General features: G+C 34.3%; 1 protein-coding gene across 1 annotated transcript in view; it reads left to right on the forward strand.

The window, feature by feature from the left end:
* The window catches only part of CCDC172 (coiled-coil domain containing 172), a 56194-nt gene extending 33359 nt beyond the window's left edge, over nt 1-22835 (forward strand). Inside the window, exons 5-8 of the mRNA XM_040254168.1 lie at nt 2325-2426; nt 3132-3234; nt 21677-21764; nt 22585-22835. Of these exons, the coding sequence (XP_040110102.1) occupies nt 2325-2426; nt 3132-3234; nt 21677-21764; nt 22585-22626 (335 nt within the window). The 3' untranslated portion in view covers nt 22627-22835. The remainder of the gene's footprint in view (nt 1-2324; nt 2427-3131; nt 3235-21676; nt 21765-22584) is intronic.
* Nucleotides 22836-23163: the final 328 nt, after the last annotated feature.

Consider the following 23163-nt stretch of genomic DNA (forward strand, 5'->3'; position numbering starts at 1 on the left):
ACAGATATAAAGAAAGTCAAGCATGAACCACAGTTTTCACACTTCAGAGATTGGATAGAATATGGTACCAAGAGGAAGAGCAGAGATGGAGGTGAACTATAGCCTTTTCTGGACAAAAAATTAAGTTTTGTTTCATTGTTTTTAGTTGGAGATGTCTATGAGATAAACAGGTAGAAGTGCCCAAGTAGCAGGTTGAAATTGGTTGTGAAACTGATACAGAAGATCAAGCTAGAACATTAGGTGTGGGATTTCAGAGAAGTTGCTAACATAATTCAAAGGGAACATGTAGAGGGAACATAGAGGGGTAGCAAAGACCAAAGGCCGAAAATGGAAAAGCATAGCATTTAAGGAAAGGAAGAGAATAATGAGACAGAGATGTCAAAGAGGACAAGAGAACCAGCAGAGAGTAATATGTGATTTGGGACAAGATGCTTACGTTTTATTTGCTTTAGTTTCTTCATCTATGAAGATGGAGGATAATGATAATGACCTTAACAAGATTGTTATAAGTACTCATGAAATAATATTTAATTACATAGAATGCTACCTGGATCATAATTAAACCCTTAAAATATAAGGATTATACTTTTTAATTAGCTTAATTTCATAGATGAAGGAAATGAGGCTCTCAGAGATAAGTTGCTTTGGGTAGAGAGTATAGGACAGAGGTTCTTAAGGCATACATATAAGCATACATCTTAGGCATACATCTGGGATCAGGAAGGAGCATAATACAAAAAATTAGAACTAGAATAAATGTATTAAAAACTATTTTTAGATATTAAGGACAAGAGACTGTCCAAGGCTATGATTCCTAAGAGAAGGAAAACACATGAGGCATGATTACCTAAGCTTTTACCTGGTTACAGTTTTTTGACAACAGGAGTGAGAGAGGGAACTTAAACAAAACATAGTGGCCTGATTGAGTCGAGGATACGAAGACTGGAGTTCAGGGAGGCTGAGTTAGTTGAAATTTTCAGGACAACATACTGAGAGGAAAGAACTGCACAGACAAAACCTCCAGAAATCTACACAGAGGTTGCTTTGAGTCTTTGGCTATATATTATTCTTTGCATACATAGGGGGAAATCCTTTAGACTGAATAAAGAAAAACTGCTGGGGAATCATAAGGTCAACAATTCTGTGAGCTCACACAAGACTGGGAGACATTCATGTTCTATCCTTTAAGAATAGAAAGAGCTCATTAAACAGAAGAATCCTGCCTTAATAGTAGGATCCAATTAGCCTTCGACCTAAGGCTACTCTGGATACACTCTAAATCTTAAAAGCACGGTTTGAACCTAATTATGTTACCTAACTACATGCTAAATAGCAGGTATCAACATGCTTGAGGGGAAGAGAGCAAAATTCAAACATCAATAAAATAGTAAACAAAATGTCTAGTATCCAACCAAAAATCACTATATCTGGGAAAAAGAAATTGTATCTCATACCAAAAAGGAAATTAGGTCAACAGAAACATCTCCAGAAATCACAGAGATAATGAAATTCACAGAGAAAGACTTTTAAAATTGATATTCTAAAAATATTCAAGACCATGAGTATAATAGAGATAAATAAAAGATATAAAATAATAAAAAATTCAGAAAATCATTTGGCAAGATCCAACACCCTTTCATGATAAATAGTCAATAACCTAGACATAAAAGGGACCATTCTCAACCTGATGAAGAGTGTCTTTGAAAAACCATGGTGAATCTTATTTATGATGAAAGGATGAGAATTTCTCATCTAAAATCAGGAAAAGATGAAGATATTCATCCACTCCTAGTATTTGTATCCAGCATTTTACTAGAGATTTTAGCCTGGGCAATCAGGCAAGAAAAAGAAATATGAGACATCTAGATTGGAAATGAAATAGTAAAACTATCTCTATTTGAACATAGCATGATCTTGTGTGTAGAAATCCTAAGGAATCCATAGGAAAACTATTTGAGCTAATAAACAAGTTCAGCAAGGTGGCAGGTTATTAGATCAATATACACAAGCCAAATGGACAATTTGTAAATTAACATTCAGTTTGCAATCAAAAAAGAGTAAAACACATTTAACAAAATTTAAGACTTGTATACAAAAACCACAAAAAACATTGTTGAAAGAAATTAAAGGAGACCTAAATAAATGGAAAGTCATCCCAAGCTGATGGATCGGAATATCGAATATTGTTAAGCAGTACTCCCAAAAGTATATTGACCCTACATTGCTTACATTTTTACTACACAAGAAAAAGTTAATCATTCTTGACAGACATTAGGCAAAGCCAAAAATAGTTAAAATATGTTTTTTTGCATATTTATTTCTAGAAATGAAGTCAATGGAACATGATAGTGACCTGTTAAATGAACTTCAGAGACAAAAGAGTGAATTAATACAAGAATTATTTACTTTGCAGAGAAAGCTTAAAGGTATTACATATATGAGTCTTTGCTGATGAATATAGTTATATATCTATCATTTGTTGTTCAGTTGCTAAGTTGTTGTGTCCGACTCTGTGACCCCATGGACTGTAGCACACTAGGCCCTCCCTACCCTTCACTCCTGGAGTCCGCTCAATTCATGTTCTTTGAGCCAGTGATGCTATCTATCTATCTCATCCTCTGCTGCCCCCTTCTGCTTTTGCCTTCAGTCTTTCCCAGCATCAAGGTCTTTACCAATGAGTCAGTTCATATCAGGTGGCCAAAGTATTGAAGTTTCATCTTCAGCATCAGTCATTCCAGTGAATATTCAGGGTTGATTTCATTTAGGATTGACTGGTTTGATCTTGTAGTCCAAGGGGCTCACAAGAGTCTTCTCTATTATAGGTTAATATTATTCTTTCAAAATGTATTTACTCATTGGGATATAAGTGATGTAAAAAGGGTATTTTGTTGATGTGAAAAAGGAATAGGTAAAGCACTAAATTGATAAGTGTTGAATCTGGTATTTTTAATTTCATTAATTTTAAGATTTTTTTCTGTCTTTAAATGCTACTTTAAAGTAGAAAAATAAAATCATTAGTACATGTATTTTACACAAAACACTGAAATTTAGAGCATTGTTCTTATGAATGAAGAAAGATAACCTTTATATTTAATTTTTTAAAGAGTATAAGAATTGTCTTAATTGTTTAGGTTTTGAAGATAAAAAAAATGGAGCCATTTGTACTACTAAATATCTAGAGGCAGAAAAAATAAAAATCAATGAAAAACCTCAAAATGATGCTGAATGCTTACGGTAAGAATTGCCTATTATACTTTGATATAAATCTGGTAATTTTTCAAGTTGTCAAGTAGATTTCAACATAAAGCCAAATGCATAATCATTTCAAGATCATTTAAGATGTATTTCTTTCTATGTGTATTCTGAAATATGTTAATAAGCAAATGCTTTACTGGTTAAAAACACATAAGTTTTAAATTGTATCAGGTTGATAATATTGAAAACAGTCTTATCTTTTTCTATTCCTCAAGAACTCTTGAGTTATTCACATCCTAAAAGATAAAATGTAGAATCATTTCCACAACTCTTTTTTCTATTATTCCTAAGTTTTTGGAGTGAAATGACTGAAATTATCTTTTTTGGTCCTTCTAGATTTCAGGGGGAAAAAAATTATAGTCTACTTTACTTGAAATCTGTGCTTCTGTTTTTGTGCCTAAAGATTTGAAAATATATTTTCTCTATGGAATATTTAGATGTTTTCTGTGTATTTGGATAATGAAAGAATGGCTGAGGTCTGAAATGACATAGTTATATACCAAAGGAGTACATCTCCCCCAGTTTATTAATTTCATTATTATTTCTTAATAATTCAGTGTTAACATTTGCTGGCTTAATTTTAAAGAGCTTCCTATACTTTCTAGGTTTCATGTAAGAAACAGAAACCTCATTACTGAATCTATGAAGAGGCAAATGAAGCCTTCTTTCACATAAATCATATAGGAAATATGTCCACTAGAGCTGAACAAATGCTTCATATTAGCAGTGTATTGCCCTAGGCCATAATTTTAGTAGATTGTGAGAAAATATTTGCAATTTAATTTTATGTTAAGTTTTATAAGCATGAAATATCAATCTCTTGGGTGATATGTTTGATACAGAATGAGTTTCTGTAATGACAGTCTGCTCATTGATTTTTTTTACACTTTTAAAAATAGTAGTGCCCACTGGTATCATTATAGTTCATAGTGAAAGGCTTCCAGTATGAACTCCAGTTTTGTGGGTTTATCCCTCAGTCATAAAAGTTTTCCCTGGTTTAAAATTAAACACTCAAAGTCTGTTAAGAGGGCCTTCTCCTTCAGAGATGGTGACAGAGGAAATTTGGATAGAAAGAAACACCAGTTAATATGCCTAGTCCATTCTTTTCCTTTTAGCAGTTACTGAATGAAATGCCAGTATTTATCAGTTCCCACTTTAAATTCTTTAAAATGTGTAGCTTAGTTTCCCTTCTGGTATGTTCCATAAAAATGATTTCAAGTATGAAGAGCAGAGTCAAAGTACTAAGTATAGAGATTTTGAAAAAGAGCGCCGTCAGTCTTATAAATAGCAAAATAACAAGGAGCTAATAATGGTAGTAAGAAATGATATGACATTTATTGAACATCATTGAGACCAATATTAAGTTGATTTTACCCCTAAATTTTAGAATAGAATCTTTTTCATTTCTGTATTCAAATGTATACTGAATTCTATAGTAATGACCTTCATCTTAAATTTTCTGATTTAACTACTATTGGTATAGATACTGTTTTTGTAACAGGGTTTCTCAGACTTGGCACTGTTGAGATTTTGGACCAGGATATTCTGTTGTGGGAGAGCTGTCCCATGCAGTGTAAGATGTTTATTAGCATTCCTGGTCTCTACCAACTAGATGCCAGTAGCACTACTCACCCCCAGTTGTTACAAACCAAAAATGTCTCCAGATATTACCAAATGTCCCCTGGGCAGAGACAGGTGGGCACAATTGTCCCCAGTTCAGAATCAGTCTTATTTTTAAGGTTTTTATCATTGTACTTCTACTTTTATTAAACTTTAACCAGTAAGAAAGCAATTGCAAAAAATTAATACTTCATTTCTATGAGCTTATTGTTTCTGCTTTTTATAATTAGAAAAATTTTGATACCTATTTTATTGTCTACATTATTGAAATTCTTTTATAATGATTATAAAGTTAAAGTTTTTTAAAGTTAATCTGCCATGTTCAGGTTGTTTGTTGGACTTAATGCCATTCATTAATGAAGAGAACCAGTACTTTATATTCACAATATTTTAATGCTCTCTGCTTTAGTTAATCTTTCACTATTTATAAATTATATTCATTTATTTAAAAGATTCTGTTGTGAAGAGTATGGGATCATTAATTAACACATGTTAACTCAACTAACTTACAGAATATTGCTATGCTTAATACCTAAACTAGAGGTTGGATTAATTTCTAAGAAGCATCCCTGAGAACTTTATAACTGATCAAGTTAGTGTTTTTCACATAGTCTGGGGAGGACAGAAGTGATAAATCTCAGGGTCTCAAGAGGCAGTAGCATGGAGATGAAGGTTACAAACCCTTTGAATCCCAGCTTTGCTATTTACCAGCTTGGTGACCCCAGACAAGCAATTTGACATGTCTGTGACTCATTCTCTACTTCTATCAAATGAAGTTAATAATGGCAACCACCTCACAAGATTATAATAAAAATTAAATGACTCAATATGTGTGTGTGTATATATATATATATAAAGCCCTTAAAGCAGTGCTTAGTACACAGTAAATACTCTAAATTATTATACATTATTATAATTGTATAATTACTTATGATTTCATTTGTACTTATTATCCATATGGGTTTCATGCCTTTCAAGCTTCTTTCTCATTTTTTTTCTGTCCTTTTAATGAAGAGACTTCCTGAAAGTTAGTTATTGATTGAATTCTTATTTTGTACTCTCCATGGCTTGTCCCATCTGGTCTAAAGTTTTAGTTATCATCTATAGATAATTTTTAAATCCCTGTCACTAATACCTCCTTCCTAAGATCCAGCTGAATTCTCAACAATTTAATTATTGTTATTTTGTTCAGTTGCTAAGTCATGTCTGACTCTTTGCAAATCCATGGACTGTAGCACGCCAGGCTCCTCTGTCCTCCACTGTCTCCCAGAGTTTGCTCAAATTCATTTCCATTAAGTCGGTGATTCCTTCCAACCATCTCATCCTGTGTTACCCTCTTCTCCCCCTGCCCTCCATCTTTCCCATCATCAGGGTCTTTTACATTGGGTCAATTCTTCACATCAAGTGGCCAAAGTATTGGAGCTTCCACTTCAACAACAGTTCTTTCAATCAATATTCAGGGTTGATTTCCTGTAGGATTGACTGGCTTGATCTCCTTGCAGTCCAAGAGACTCTCAAGAGTCTTCTCCAATACCACAATTCAAAAGCAACAATTCTTTGGTGCTCAGCCTTCAAGGACCAACTTTCACATCTGTGCATGACTACTGGAAAAACCATAGCTTTGACTGTATGGACCTTTGTCAGCAAAGTGATGTCTCTGCTTCTTAATACTGTGTCTAGGTTTGTCATAGCTTTCCTTCCAAGGAATAAGTGTCTTTTAATTTCATGGCTGCAGTTACTGTCCACAGTAATTTTGGAGCCCAAGAAAATAAAGTCTGTCACTACTTCTACTTTTTTCCCTTCTATTTGCCACGACGTGATGGAATTGGATTCCATGATCTTAGATTTTTGATGGAGTTTTAAGCCAGCTTTTCTCACTCTTCTCTTTGACTCTTTCAATAATGTAATATAATCAGACAAAAACAAAAGTATAACCTATGTTATCTCCCTGCATTTCTGTCACATACTCTATTCTACTAGCTCGTCAGAATACTAGTTGTGCATTTCCAAATATGCCAGAAGACTTCACACCTCTGTTTCTTTTTCTTTTCCATTAGCTAAAATCTGATTTAGTCCTCAAGGCATAGCTCACATGGCATTTTTCCTGGGAATTGCTCAAACCCCAAATGTGAAACTGAGAAGGACCGTGAGGGGCACCTGGGCACAGAAGTCTTTTTGTCCCCCTTTTGTTACAGGCTTCCCTGGTGGCTCAGACGGTAAAGCGTCTGCCTGCAATGTGGGAGACCCGGGTTCGATTCCTAGGTCGGGAAGTTCCCCTGGAGAAGGAAATGGCAATCCACTCCAGCACTCTTGCCTGGAAAATCCCATAGACGGAGGAACCTGATAGGCTACAGTCCATGGGGTTGAAAAGAGTTGGACACGACTGAGCGACTTCATTTTCACTTTACTTTCACTTTCTTATAGGCAAGGCTCCAACTTCCATGGCCTTCCCTGAGTTCCAAAGGTCAGGTTTGAACAGTTGCTAATCAAGAGAGGAGTAGCCAAGAAACCGCCTGAGGCAAGATTAAAGGGACTAGAGAAGCTCCTCAAGGTTAGGAGACTCTAAATGAGAGTTAAAAGACTGCAAGCCCTGCATATACCCTAATTTTGTCAGTAAGCCTACCCTTGAACTCCTGCCATAAAATTCCTCATCAAACCCTCCCAGACTGGGATACATAGTTTTCGAGAGCAGGAGTCTGCTGCGTCCCCCTTTACTTGGCAAAACAATAAATTTATTCTTTTCTACTTTACCTCAAACTCTTGTCTTCATGATTCGATTTGGCACTGGTGCAGAGAGGCTGAGCTTTTGGCATGAAATGTAGCAGGTGTGTTTGATGTGTTCACAAATCATTTCCACCCTATCCCAGCCCATCACCAAGTTTTGTTGCTTTTGCCTCCAAAACATTTCTTGAATCCTTCCACTTCTCTCTCCACAGCTAACATCCAATTTCTAGCCACTCGTCTCTCTTCCCTGGATCCCAGTAACAATCTCTCTTCTGCTTTTCCCTCATCCACTCTTGCTACCATTGCATTGTAAATTGAGTTGAATAATTTCCCTTATTAAAATCATCTGTGCTTTCATAATGAACATAATACAACATAAAGCTCATGCCTTGTCACCATATGGTATATGACCACCTCCCAGATGTTTTTCCCAACTATGGTTACCAACAGAGGTCCATCTAATCAAAGCTATGGTTTTTTCAGTAGTCATATGTGGATGTGAGAGTTGGACTATAAAGAAAGCTGAGTGCCAAAGAATTGATGCTTTTGAACTGTGGTGTTCAAGAAGACTCTTGAGAGTCCCTTGGACTGCAAGAAGATCCAACCAGTCAATCCTAAAGGAAATCCTAAAGTCCTGAATGGTCATTGGAAGGACTGGTGGTGAAGCTGAAACTCCAATACTTTGGCCACCTGATGCAAAGAACTGACTCATTGGAAAAGATTGAAGGCAGGAGGAGAAGGGGATGACAGAGGATGAGATGGTTGGATGGCATCACCAATGCGCTGAACATGAGTTTGAGTAGGCTCAGGGAGTTGGTGATGGACAGGGAAGCCTGGCATGCTGCAGTCCATGGGGTCACAAAGAGTTGGACACGACTGAGTGACTGAACTGACTGACTGGTGGTTCCCTTCTCACTCTGCTCCCTCAAGCAATCCAGGCTTTCTTCCACCTAAGACCTTTCTCTATGCCTTTCTTTCTCCTCAGGTTATCAGATTGCCCCTTGCTTTATGTCTCCTACCTGATGGGACATACCTTATCCTTTAGATCTCAATTAAACTATTTCCTCAGGGAAGGTTCCCTGTGATCTTTTTATAACCTGTTATTTTTCCTAATAACACACTGTATTTTTTTCCTTTTTAATACAAAATCCATTTTGTAATTACATATTTATGTGCTTTATTTTATTCATGTTTGTCTCATCACTCATTATATGCTCAATAAGGGGAAAGATATTACCTACTTTGTTTACTGTTGTATGCTAAGTGTAGCCAGTCAGTTGTGTCCGACTCTTTGCGACCCCATGGACTGTAGCCCACCAGGCTCCTCTGTCCATGGGATTCTTCAGGCAAGAATACTGGAGTGAGTTGCCATTTCCTTCTCCAGGGGAATACCTACTCTAGGCAAAGCTCTGTGCAAAGGTATTGTACAGAGCTTGGCCTAGAGTAGGTATTGAATAAATAAATGAAGGAATAAATGAGCATAATAAATTATGAAAGCATTCCTCTACTGTTGGGAGCCAGCATGAGGAACTCCGCCCATGGCAAAGGTCATGAGGAAGGAGGCTTGGCATACGCAAAGGCGTGATCAAGCCTCAGGAAACCCCCTGTTCCCGAGCATCTACCCCAAAACCAGAGTCTGTTTTATGCTCTCACCTACACCTCTGACTTTACGGGGGGCTCTCCCCCATAACCGTTTCTCTCAGAGAAGGAGTAAACGTGCAGCTCCAAGGCAATAAAAATTCTTGGGCGTGACAAGAGTGTTTCAGGTTACGAACTCCTCTGAAGGTTATCTAGCCCACAGGTATAGGTTTGTCCGGCCACATGTGATTGTTTACAGCGTCCCAATTGAGAGGCACGAGATGTTTTAGACTTACTAAAGGCAAATTCTTTGGGGGAGTTAGAAATTATTAGTATAGTGGGTTGGTTAGGAATTATATTGGTGAAGGGTTTTTCATTTGTTGTGTCAATAATTGCTGCTAATTCCCTGCTCTGGGTGGGACAAGGATGTCTCAGGTCAAATCTCTCTGCTGACAGACTAGCTTGTGTGACAGGATTATCCATACTCCTGCCACATGATTGTTTACTACCTCTTAACCATAAACAGCACAGAGAGTTTTGGAGTATTTTGAGAGTCTTAATTAGCATAGGGCTTTTTCTTATCATTGAGTCAATGATTGCTGCCAGGCTTCCATATCCTTAGGCACCTGGGAATATATTAATCAATGTATTTGGAATATAAAAAAGGAAATATGGTAGTTTTTGATGTTAGCAATACTAGACTTTTTGAGTTAATGGATTTTCTCTTTTGTAATAGATCACTGTGCTTTGCTATAAATCACTGTGTCTTTGTTACGTAAAAATGTAACTTTATCGCTATCTTAAGACTAAATAGATCTTAAGGGGAGCATTGGTAAAAGGATTTTCATTTGTTGGGCTGATGTTTGCTGCTAAATCTCCATATTCCCTGCCCGTATAATGAATATAACTAACATATAGGAGAAATAAGTATTAACCTTTAAACATATAGGAGAAATAAGTATTAACCTTTAAGATTAATCCTGTTAACCTTGGGTTAAATAAATTCCTTTCTTGATTGTAACTCACTACACCCTCACCCTATAGGAATGCAACTTTATCTGGAGAGTGGTGCCTGGTTTAAGAAAAAACACCCTTGGAGGAAATAAGTTTTTTGGTTATCGGAAAGAAAGGATCATAGAATGTCAGCAGGTCTTACTCATGGCCAGAAGATGATGTAATATCCCTAAGACCCCTGCGTGACTCTGTATTCATCCCTATGTGTAACAAAAGGTATATAAGCAAACCCCAAAATAAAAAAATCAGATCAGTTTCCAGAAATACTGATTCCACCATGTCGCTTCTTTCTTGCTCCCGTTTCTCTGGCTGAATTCCCATCTGGATTCAGCCTCCTTTTCTCCACTACACTATCTACTACTACACTATCCGTTTCTAATCTCTCTATATATCTGTAATTAAATATGTATTTTTCCAAAGATGCTGACGCCGTCCCCACCTTCGAATTCCCTGGATCCACCAGGGCTGGACCCCGGCACTCTACTGTTTTCTTCTCTGTGTTCATAGAGATTATAATTCCATTATATGACTGATCCATATTCAATGATAGCTGTGTGTATCAGTCTCTCCCACTGAACTGGGAACTCCCTCTAATTCTTGTTTGTTTTTCTGTCAGTGCCTGGATCTAACATAGTCAAGGGCACATAGTGTTTAATAAATATTTGTTCCAGTGAGTACATCTACATTTAAAAAAACTTTTACTACAAAGAAGATAGAAGTTCTTCATGTATTTTCAATATTCTTTTCAAACACATGGTATATATTAACCACTGGGATAGCCACATGGAATTCTTCCCGCTCCTGATTGTTTTCTTCTATGTAGAAAAAACTTTACTGGTTTAACTCTCCTGGCCATTCCCCCAGAACTCCTTCTTTCTTATTCTAAGGTAGAGAGGAGTGATTCAGTCTGATTGTTGAGTTTGGAAGGATAAACTGAAGACCAGCTCCTTTCTTTGCCTTATCTCTTTGGAGTCTGGCCTGCCTCACAGTGTGTGTTCTACTCTGCTCCTTTATCCCTTGAGTTTTACAGTGGTAGGACTTCATGGGAGAGAGCTTTTGGCATCTGCCTTTAATGGTGTGAGTTAGGTTAGTCTAATTCTGGGTTCAGTATTAGTAGTAAATCCTTTTCGTGTAGATACAAGCCACATTCTCTGGTGTCTGCTGTATTAGTAGCAAACATGACATCTTGGCTTCCCTTCTGCCTTCCTCATTTCTCAGATGCACAGAATTCAGGTAGTAAAGAATAGACCCCTTCAAACTTCCAACACCTATTATTTGTTATTATTAATCAACACCAGGATAACCAAAATACAATTCTTCATCATGAGCTTTTATTTACTCCAAATAGTAACATACCAGATGACTTGAAACATTTCTGGCTTTTTCTTACCCACAATACTTAGAATGGTTTTACATTTTTTTTTATTATCAATGTTTGTACTGGTTTAATGCAACAGGAAGTTTGTTTCTGAAATGAAGCTGCAGAGTCAACAGCCTGGATTTTCTTTCTTAGCATTTGAAGATAGTGTGGTTTTGTGAAGAGCATATTTGCAATGGAAACTGCACAAAAGTTAATATATACCTGCTACTGAGAGACTCTAAATGCATTTATATGAAGTAATAAATCAATGCTGTTGCCTCTTCAATGAAAAAGTCATCCAGTTAAGTTAGTCATAGAGGTCACATTGATGGTCCTTAGATTTATAGGAAGGTATAAGCACATGATGATGTTAGAATACTTCTAACCTCTCTGAAAGATACACAGATAAATATGTATATTTACATATGTATATATTTTTTAATTTACCAAATATGAATAGATAGTTTTAAATTATGAGAGTAGACTATGTTGGTTAAATTAAAAAAGTTTAGACATTACAAAAATGTAAAACATCAGTCTCCTCTCTCATGTCTTGTTAAAAGTTTGACCCGAATCCTGTCAGAGTTTATAGTCTGTGTGTGTGGGTGTGTGTGTGTGTGTGTGCGCTCGCACGCGCGCACATGTGCATTTAACATTGGTCTGTAGTTTGCTTTATTACTTAGAAAACAGATATTTCTCATTAATACATACTGATCAACTTGATTCTTTTTAATGCTGATGTATAAAGATACCATATTTTGTAAGCTTCCTCCCATTGATGGATGGGAGGAAGTTCTTAAATATTCATAATTAGAAGCATTTTTATAAATGTATCCTTAAATACTTGTGGAAGAGTTTCTGTAACATCATTTAGCAGGGTAATAAGAATTGTCTATATTGAGGAAATAATGCACATTTACATTGCAGTACTCTTGATTATCAACAGTAATAAACTCCAAGTAGACAGGTGTAACAAAATCTCAGTTCTAAAGTTTCTAGAAAATATGAGTCAAAATTAGATATCTGTAGCCAACCCCTATCATCTCTTTAGTTTTTAATATTTATAAAATATGAAAATCCTCATTTAATTCCAGGATCATTCTTAGCTATGTATTTTGTTGAATATTTCTGTTGACTCTGCATTTTTCTGGTAAAACTTCATCATTTATTCACTAACAGAAGTGCCTTTACAGCATTGATTATGTAGCCTTCAAGCTAATAGAAATCCCCTGTTTCATGAATTCCTGGCACACACTGTAGTTATTAAAACTGAGTAAATACAAAGGAAATTTTTATGGTAGAAGTCAGTTGATTATTTTAAATGTTATATTCTGATATAAATGTGCCTGTTTGTAAATGTCCTAAACTTTGAAATAATTTTTCTTATTATATGAGCCATATATAATATCATTTCCAAAGTTCATTTGTCCCTTTGATATCATAGTGTACATTTTTTTTTTTCACTTTCACATGTTTACCTTTAGAAACAACCCCTTTTGGTTGTGGGATGGGGAAGGTGATAGAAAATACCTGGTGAAAGGAGATGCCTAATCCACCTAAACCAGGATTTGAAGTAATGGAGATGCTGGTAGCACTCCTCTCTCTTTTACTTCCTTCTCAGTAGATCTCATCAGTTCAGCCTTACCCATCTGTGAAGGTTCCTATCTGTCTGCTGATGGCCTGGACTGAAGGAATGCATAATTAGAAAACTGAAATTCTACTTTCATAGAATGAACTTTGAAACCCATGCTCATAAATAAATTGTGTATGAAAGAGCATGACATATATATTTTTAAAATGGAGTATTTTGTGTTTAAATGGCACTTAAATAATTTTGTATGAATTACTATAGAGAAATGATATTAAGAATGTCACACTGTAAAAAACTAGTGGAAAGTAGTAAGGATTGCCTATTAAACCTCTAGTGTGATTAAGGTAACCAAAAAGGATAAGATTCATAGACTTAACATGTTAGGTCTAAAATTCCATGTGTCAGAAATGGCATCAACATGGAATGATAATCTGGGAGAAATTTGTAGTACTTATGATGAACAAAGGGTAACAGTTTATAAAAAATTAACAGACAAAAAGTCAGCAAGAAAACACTAAAAATCAGTAGTTTTTAATTTATGTATTTATCCAACAAGCATGTATTAAACACTTGCTTTTACCATACACTTTGCAAGTTATAGGGATACCAAAGTGAATAAGACAAGGTAATTCATTTATACATCTTATTATTTAAGTGCAGATTAAAACTACTGAATATCAATTTTTTAAATCAAATTTTGAAAGATATACTTAGATGACCATACTGAAAATTGGCCACAATGTGGTACAGAGATAATTTACTCATTGCTGTGGCAGTATACATTGGTCGTATTTGGAATGCAATTTGATGTATATTGCTTGTATTTGGAATGCAGTTTGATGTATACAAGTTATTGTAAGCATCTTTAAAATGTTTATGCCATTTAAAGCAGTAATTTCACTTAGCTGTATCCCAAGGGAAATAATCCAAAGCACAGAGGAAGCTTTATGAACAAAGGTGTTCACAGAAATTTATTTATGGTAGAAAAAAATAAGAACTTAAGTGCTGTACTATAAATGAATGATTAAGTTAACTGTGTTATAGCCACTTAAACTACTATATATTTATCTTAAATTGTATTAATTGGCAAATGTAATTAACTGGGGGAAATATATATGACAGTATAAGGCAAAAGAAAGAACTAGAAGGCAAGATTACATAATCAATATCATATGGAAGCAAAAGACCTGAGGTGAAACATACCTACATTTTAATCTCATTGAATTTGTGTACTAGGACTTTGGCTGAAAATTGTCCTTCTTTCTAATTAAATAGTACTTGTTTATATTTCTATAACTAAAAAGAATGTTCTTTTAGTTAAGGCTTCTCCATGGTACTTAGAGGTAACTGATAAAAAATGGAATGGTGCAAGAAATTATAAAAATACATGGAACATACATTTTGCTAAACTAGCAATGTTGGCCCATCCTCATCAATATCTGATGATTCAGAGAAAGAAGACAGTAACCAATGCAAACTGCCCTTAGTTGCTGTGCAGTAGGGGAAGGAAGCTCTTCTTGACTCCTATAGGCAATCAGTCTATGCACTGAAGCATGAGATCTGCTTACCATTATATAGCTCCAGCCTAGCTGCAAATACATAAATATTCATACCGTTAGCATCCAGTCTCCTTTAAAGCTAGCAACAGTAATCTTTCCTTTAAGTAAGATCTAAATTCTACAACTTGGTTATATGCTGAATTGTGAAATGCTTCCTATAATTCATCTTAAATTCCATCCTTAATTTCAGTAGTCTCTCCTCCTTCTTATTAGCTAACTAAAATTGAAACCAATCACCACCCAATTCTGATGGGCATGAGAGCTCTTACCAAACCATTTGAACTGAAAGGTGAAAAAGGGCAAGTATTGATGGCATAGTGGGAAGAACAATCCCTACCATTGTATTTATTTTTAAAGATATATATATTAAAATGAACATTGTATAGCAGCATATATGGTATATTGTTCCTCTCCATTTAACTTTACACTTTTAAAAAATATTTACTGCAAGGGATTTTATGCTTGTGTAAACATCTAATGCTCCAAATCATTAACTTTTTCTCTCTTTCCAACTTGAGCATTCCTTCAGAATTTTTATTCACTATTAAATTCCTACAAGTTCAGAACACAGTGAACTTCATATATATTAGGTATTGTTTCTCAATCCATTCTTATAACTATTATGTTTTTTTCCTTAGCTAGGTGTTAGTTCTCAAGTACAATAATACAGTGAGGACCTGTGAACTAGGCTAAAACATGACCAGTATCTTGCTATGGGGTCCTCCATTAACCCACACTCCCTTCTTTACCTCAGATGTAATTGCTGTCCTAGAGTGTTCCGTGTGTGTGTGTGTGTGTGTGTGTGTGTGTGTGTATGTGGTATGATTTACTTAATTCATTCCTTGCTTATATATAATTTTCTTTGTTACTTTATGATTTACTAACTTTATGTCATGTATTCATATATGTAATCAACCTGTCATTTATATGCCTGCCAAAACAAAATATTGGTTATTTTTGCTTATTTTTGAGTTATGTAAAAAGGGTATCATTCTGTCCGGGACTTGCTTTTTATTCACTTGTTTCTAAAATTCATCCATGTTGTTGAGTATAGATATGTGAATATGCTTTTTCTCTTTTTAATGCACATTTGAGTTTTCAGTTTTTGTTGTTGCAAACAGTGCTGTTTTGATCATCCTGGTGCACACTGCAAGAGTTTCTGTAGGATATATGCCTGATGGAATTGCTGAGTATAAGGCATGTAAATGTTGAACTTCACAAGGTAGCAACAAGCTTTCTATCAGAGTGATTAAACCAGTTTATACTTCCATTGGCACATTACCAAATTCCCCAGTGATCTATATTCTCTTAAATGCTATATTTTCAGACTTCTTATGCATTAAAAATCTCTTTCCCAGCTTATGAAGTTTTTCGTTTGTTTTTGGTGTTCTTCATACTGTTGTGCTTGGGTACATTTCTTACTTTACGGTGGCTGAAATTATCAGTCATTTCTTTTTGTGGCTATCATTTTTGTGTCTTGTATAAGAACTCTTTCCCTACCTTAGATCAGAAGGTTATTCTCCTGTATTTTCTTTAATAATTTTTAAGGTTTGTGTTTCACATTTAGGTCTTTAGTTTATTTGGAATTAATTTTTGCTTACATTCCATAGTAAGATATAGCTTCATTTTTCTCCACATGATAACCAGTTGTCTGAGCAGCATTTATTGAGTAGTTTCTCCTTTCTCTAGTGATCTGCAAAACCACGTCTTTTATTTAAAAATAAAAATAATAATCAGAATAACATTTGTGAATCTATTTTAAGATTCTGTTTTCTGTTCTGCTAAATTGGTCAACATTCATTTCTTTCACAACTGTCTTAATTATTGTTAAATGCATGCTATTAACTTTTAACTACTTAATTACTGTTACTTTATAATGAATCTTAATCTAAAGCAGAACACTTCCCTTTATCCTTCTTTGTCTTCATCAAGACTATCTTGGCTGTGCTTGACCCTTTGCTTTTTTATGTACATTTCCGAATCAGCTTAAATCCATGAAAATCTTTTATGATTCCACTCATCCTACAGTCTCTTTTGAGAGATTTTACATCTATATTAAGCTGAGATTTCTCGTCTGGAAACTCAGAAAATAATGATTTTTTGGTCTTAATTTTTTTAATAAAAATCTTTTGTGAGTTTTATTTTTAGATACCTTGTAGTTTTAAATGTAAATTTTTTAATGACATCAGTATTCTCTTTATTGCTGGTGCATGGAAATATAACAGATTTTTGTATGTTGATTTTTTGGCCACTATCTTTGTTAAACTCTATTTTTAAAGTTTTATTATAGAAGATTTAGAGCACATACAAAAGTAAAAAAGTAAGATATAGTGACTCCTAGGTACTTATCACTTAACTTTCAGTTCAGTTCAGTTGCTCAGTCATGTCTGAATTTTTGTGACCCCATGAACTGCAGCACGCCAGGCCTCCCTGTCCAACACCAACTCCAGAGTATACTCAAACTCATGTCCATTGAGTTGGCGATGCCATCCAACCATCTCATCCTCTGTAGTTGTCCCTTTCTCCTCCTGCCTTCAGTCTTTCCCAGCATCAGGGTCTTTTCAAATGAGTCAGTTCTTTGCATCAGGTGGCCAAAATATTGGACTTTCAGCTTTAACATCAATCCTTCCAATGAACACCGAGGACTGATCTCCTTTGGGATGGACTGGTTGGATCTCCTTGCTGTCCAAGGGACTCTCAAAAGTCTTCTCCAACACCACACTTCAAAAGTATCAATTCTTTGGCGCTCAGCTTTCTTTATAGTCCAGCTCTCACATCCGTACATGACTACTGGAAAAATCATAGCCTTGACGGACCTTTGTTGGCAAAGTAATGTCTCTGCTTTTTAATATGCTGGCTAGGTTGGTCATAGCTTTTCTTCGAAGGAGGAAGATTTTTTTAATTTCATGGCTGCAGTCACCATCTGCAGTGATTTTGGAGCCCCCAAAGATAAAGTCTGTCACTGTTTCCCCATCTACTTGCCATGAAGTGATGGGACTGGATGCCATGATCTTAGTTTTCCGAGTGTTGAGCTTTAAGCCAACTTTTTCACTCTCCTCTTTCACTTTCATCAAGAGACTCTTTAGTTGTTCACTTTCTGCCATGAGGGTGGTGTCATCTGCATATCTGAGGTTATTGATATTTCTCCCAGCAATCTTGATTCCAGCTTGTGCTTCATCCATCCCAGCATTTCTCATGATGTACTCATGTAAGTTAAATAAACAGGGTGACAATATACAGCCTTGACATACTCTTTTCCCAATTTGGAACCAGTCTGTTGTTCCATGTCCAGTTCTAACTGTTGCTTCCTGACCTGCATACATATTTCTCAGGGTCTTAACAGGTGGTCACTTTAAGGGTTATCAATTTATGGCCAGTATTGTTTAATCTATGTCTCTTCTCATTTTTCTCTTGTATTACTTGAAACATATCATACATATTATTATCTTATTATGTCTCTGTAAAAAGTACTTTAAAAAATATAAATAAAATCCATTATTACACATAAGGTAATTGACAACAACGATTCATCAAATATTGTCAATGTTCAAATTTCTAATTATTTATAAATGTCATTATTTTATTTGTGTGAATTAAGTTCCAGATAAGGTCCACACATGACAAGCAGCTGATATTTTAAATCTCTTTTAATCTAAAAGCTTCCTCTACTTAAAAAATATTTTTTGACATATAATTGATTAGTGATCCTCTGCCCATTTTTTAATCAAGTTGTTTAAGAGTATAAGCCATTGTAGAATGTCTCTCAAATTAGACTCATTTGTTCCTTAGAGATTAGATTCAGGTTAAATAATTTGGGACAAGAATAATATATAAATAAGATTGTATCCTCAGAACATTGCATCAGAAGGCATATAATGCCAATTTTGTTTCATTTTCAGTTATGTTAGGTTTGATCGCTTAGGTAAGATTGTGTCTGCCAGGTTACTCCAATGAGAAAATAGTCTTTTCCATGGATATTTACTAAATGATATAGGGGATGACTCAGACCTTGTGCACAGCCTTTTTCCCAGTAACTTTTCATGCAGTCATTTTAGCGTCCACTAATGATGCTTCCTGGAGTAAATTATTACATAGGTGGTTGGAAAGCGGCAACTTTCTAATAATGGAATTCCTGTTCATTTGTTAGTTAGTAAAATTCTGGGGGAAAAAAGAAGTTCCTCTTCCTGTTACCCCATTCTTTTAATTTCTCCTTTTTAAAGTTTTCTGTGGACCCATGAATTTCTTTTTATGTCAGGTGTTATAAATACATGATTGTCATTATTTATTTATTTATTTATTTATTTGATTGTCATTATTTTTGATGCTCAGATTGTCCCAGATTTGTATATAGGCAGCCCCTTGAGCTAAATTTCTGTCTTTTGACATGTTTCCATTAGTTTTTGGTCGATTTTCTTCCTTCTTGTGCAACAAACTATCCTAGGCTCACCTTGAATATTACCTACCTCAGCCCTGGGATAAATTATTTCATGGAGTCCTGGTATCTTTTGTTGGTACTGGTTTTAGAAACTAAGATTAGCATGCTAGAAATGCTCATTACTACTGGGTGTTGCTTCCGAGTACTTTAAATGGACAGAAATAAAAATACCATTTTTTTAAATCATAAATTTTTATACTGATTTCTTCCATTCAAACCCAAAATGACAGTTTTTTTTCCTCCATCCATTTTCTATGTACATCTTCCTTTTCCTAGTGAAAACTCTGGTTTGTAACAATATCAATGTAGTTATCCATTTCTTATAACTGTCTAAAATCATTTTAGAATAACTAGCTGTGTACCCTCACTAACAACAAAAGTAGTAAAATTTAAGATTCCTTTGTAATTCTTACTGCCTTACAACATATCTCACTGAAGGTATATAGACTACTATTTTTGAAAATTACTTGAGTTCTTTTTAATTTTTATCTGTGATTATTAGTTTGAAAAACAGATTTATTTTGTTCTGTTTGTGTTTAATTCAGCTGTCATTTTGTGTTAAACTTTATGGTTCTTTTTCTCAAATTTATTTAATTTTATTTGTATATAAATAATCATCATGGTTCAAAAGTATATAAAAAAAGATACACGCAGATGAGTTTCATTTTATTCCTTATTTATTCCACCCCATTTTCACTCACTGCTATAGGTGATCAACTTTGTTAGTTTCTGTTTCATCTTTCTGTGTTACTTTTTATCTTCATTTTTTATACTATATAATACTCCATTATATGGATGTGCTATAGTTTATTCAACCCATCTCTTGAGAATGGACACAGGTTGTTTACAATATTTGGTGATTACAAATAATAATGCAGTAATAACTTTGTGCATATATTGTTTTGTACTTACAGGGTGTATTACTGGTGGTGAATGGTGAAGTCAAAGGAAAAATTTAACTGTAGTTTTGTTAGATACTACCAAATTCTTCTTTGAAGTTTAACCATTTTAAATTACCCTATCAATGTTTGAGGACACCCAAACATTTACCCAAAGCTCATGAAAAAAATGTGTCATCAAGTTTTTGGAGTTTTACCGATCTGATAGATGAGACAAGGTATCCCTGTGTAGTAAATTTTCAAGTCTTTATTATGAGTAATATTGAGCACTTTTCATATGTTTAGGGATGATTTTTATACTTTTTCTGTGGACTGACTTTTTATGACTTCACCATTTTTTAATCAGCCTCTTGGTCTTTTTCCCCCTTGATTATAAAGTCCTTTACATATTAGAGAGATTAGACTTTTATTAGTGATACATATGGCAAGTATTTTCTTTAAGATTGTCATTCATCTTTCTACTCTACTCATGTGTTTTGCTGTGCAGTTTTTAAAATTAAATTGAATACTCTTATATTTCATTTATATTTTGAACCATAGTGAGAAAGTTCTTGAACACTATCAACTTATAAAGGAATTTCCCTATTCTTTCACTTTCACTTTGTCCTTACATAGTTTTATTATTTTTGCACTTAAATCTTTGATCCAGTTAGAGTGTATTTTGATATGTGCTGTGAGATAAAGAGGTGGTTTTAGCTTTGACAGTCCATTTATTGTCATATAGTAGATAGCTCTCTAGTTATTCTAACACAGCTTATTAAAAAGCCCATCTTCTTTTCTTTTTACAGTGATTTTAGGTGGCTCTTTTAGCATATCCTAAATGTCCATTTGTTTCTTAAGCTATTTCTATCTTCTGTGTCCCACTGCTCTATTTATCTGTCAGTACTGTACTTTTTTAATTATGAAGGATTAATGGTATGATCTAGTATCTCATAGAGCTAGTTATCCTTCTTTGTTTTCTCTTTTTTTTTGCACTTTATTGAAAAAAAAAAATTCAAGATTTTTTCTAGACTGTTTTCTTCTCTTAATATGTGAACTTTAGAATCAATGCACCTAGCACCAGGGGAAAAAGTATTAGTATTTTTTCTTAGGATCAAGTAAAATTTTATTTAACTGGGGATAGTAACCATTTTTCTGATGTCCTATTCATGAAAAACCCTGGAGGAGAAAATGGCAACCCACTCCAGGATTCTTATCTGGAAAAAAATCCCATGGACAGAGGAGCCTAGTGGGCTACAGTCCAAACGGTTATAAAGTCAGACGCAACTGAGCAGCTAAGCGGTGACAGTGAAGGCTACCTATTTTTGTTTGCTAATTTTATATCTTGTCACCCTACTGAATTGTTTTATTATTTGAGTTGGTTTTATCACTGATTCTTGGGTTTTCAAAGTATGTTTTTAAATCACCTGAAAATTAGGTAGCTTTATTTCTTCTTTCGTCTTTCAAATTCTTATTCCTTTAATTAATTTTGCTAGACTAATTTTAATGGCTAGAATTATAAAATCTCTTTCCAAATTCTTTAATGTTAACTTAAAATTGTGATGATAGAAGCTACATATCTGCCACTATTCATTTAATAAAGAATTATTATAAAATGTATTGCTGAACTAATTACTTAAGTGAATTTTTCTTTTAAAACAGACTTAAAAAAGAATTAGAACTTTATAAGGAAGACGACATGCAGAGTGTTTATGATGCTCTCCAAACAGAAATAGAGTTCTTGGAGTCGGTAAGCCATCACTGATGGTTTGACTTCTGTTTAGCATTTTTTTTACCTACTGATAAGAATGTTTTTACTGGAATAAATTTCATTAAGTTAATATTCTGCCCTTTACATGGGTTTGTGCTAGATACAAAAAACAGGACAGCAACAAGCAAAACTAAAGTAAAAATATGAACCTGTGAAATGTTTTGAGTCTTGGAGAATTGATGCTGCATAAGGCAAGTTATATTTAAAGAGACTATAAATTTAAAAAAATTTAAACCTGACCTCACAACATCCCCTTGACTGAAACTGTTATTAGAGGATTAATGCACTGAAGAAGTTTAACTATCATAGTGCTTAAAAGCTTTTTGTTTTTGTTAAGAATAAATTATATTTCTATTATATTTGACCCTAAAACTTTCTTATTACGGATTTTTATGATTTCAAGAATTTTGGATTCAATTATTAGAAATCTATTTTCAGATTGTGTGGGAATGCTTCGAATTGCTTTTAACCTCTTTGGTTGTTTATAAAATGAACAAGTATTTGTCATGCTCTGTTTTAATAGAAGACATATATAGCTAGCTTTAAAGCATGTTAAAATATAGTTTTAATTTAATACACTTTGTTTTCTTTCATATTTATTTTCCAGAAACATTTTCTTGTTCAAGATTTTCCAATAGATTGTGTTAGGAGTTATATTTTATAGGATTTATATCTTTATTAAAACTTTCAGTAGTAAAATTTAGAAATGCCCAGTTGTGCTAAATTTACATGAATTTTACGTAATTCTTTTGTGAAGAATTTCATTTGTCTCATGAAAAATTGTATGTTTTTGTTTCAGACATTGGCACAGAAAGATCATCAGGAAACAAATAACTTGTAAAGAATTGATCAATTATCTAAGATTTGGTCAAAGCATCTTAGTATTAGATCTTTGCAGTAGATACATGAATGATAACCATTACAACAGATTCTTGTGGAAAACTTGAGGTTAAAAATATTTAGAGTTGTTTGATATCTAGAATTGATATATTAGAACTCTAAAATATAAGTTTTGGTCTTGTTACCTACTGAAACTTAAGGGGTTTTATGTGGTTTTATTGTGTTTCTAAAAGAATTAAAAAGAGGAAACAGATATTGTGTTCTCAGATTTTTTATTCACCCTGACCCTTAAGCTCATTTGTACTTTCCAATGTTATTCGTCCTTTGTTTGCAGCTTACCTTGGATCAAATCAAACACGTATAGGTGGAAAAACTCAGATTATAGACCCAATTTTTGTCAGTACCATTTGCACCAGCGAAGATGTTTACTTTGATTTTAATCCTTTGTAATCACAAGGTGATGTCTTTTGACAGAGGCCTTCTGAGGCCTTTCATCTTGAGTAGCCAGCTTTCTCCACTTTTCTCTAAATATATCTGT

This window comes from Oryx dammah, unplaced genomic scaffold, assembly GCF_014754425.2.
Source record: "Oryx dammah isolate SB20612 unplaced genomic scaffold, SCBI_Odam_1.1 HiC_scaffold_14, whole genome shotgun sequence".
Classification (NCBI taxonomy): Eukaryota; Metazoa; Chordata; class Mammalia; order Artiodactyla; family Bovidae; genus Oryx; species Oryx dammah.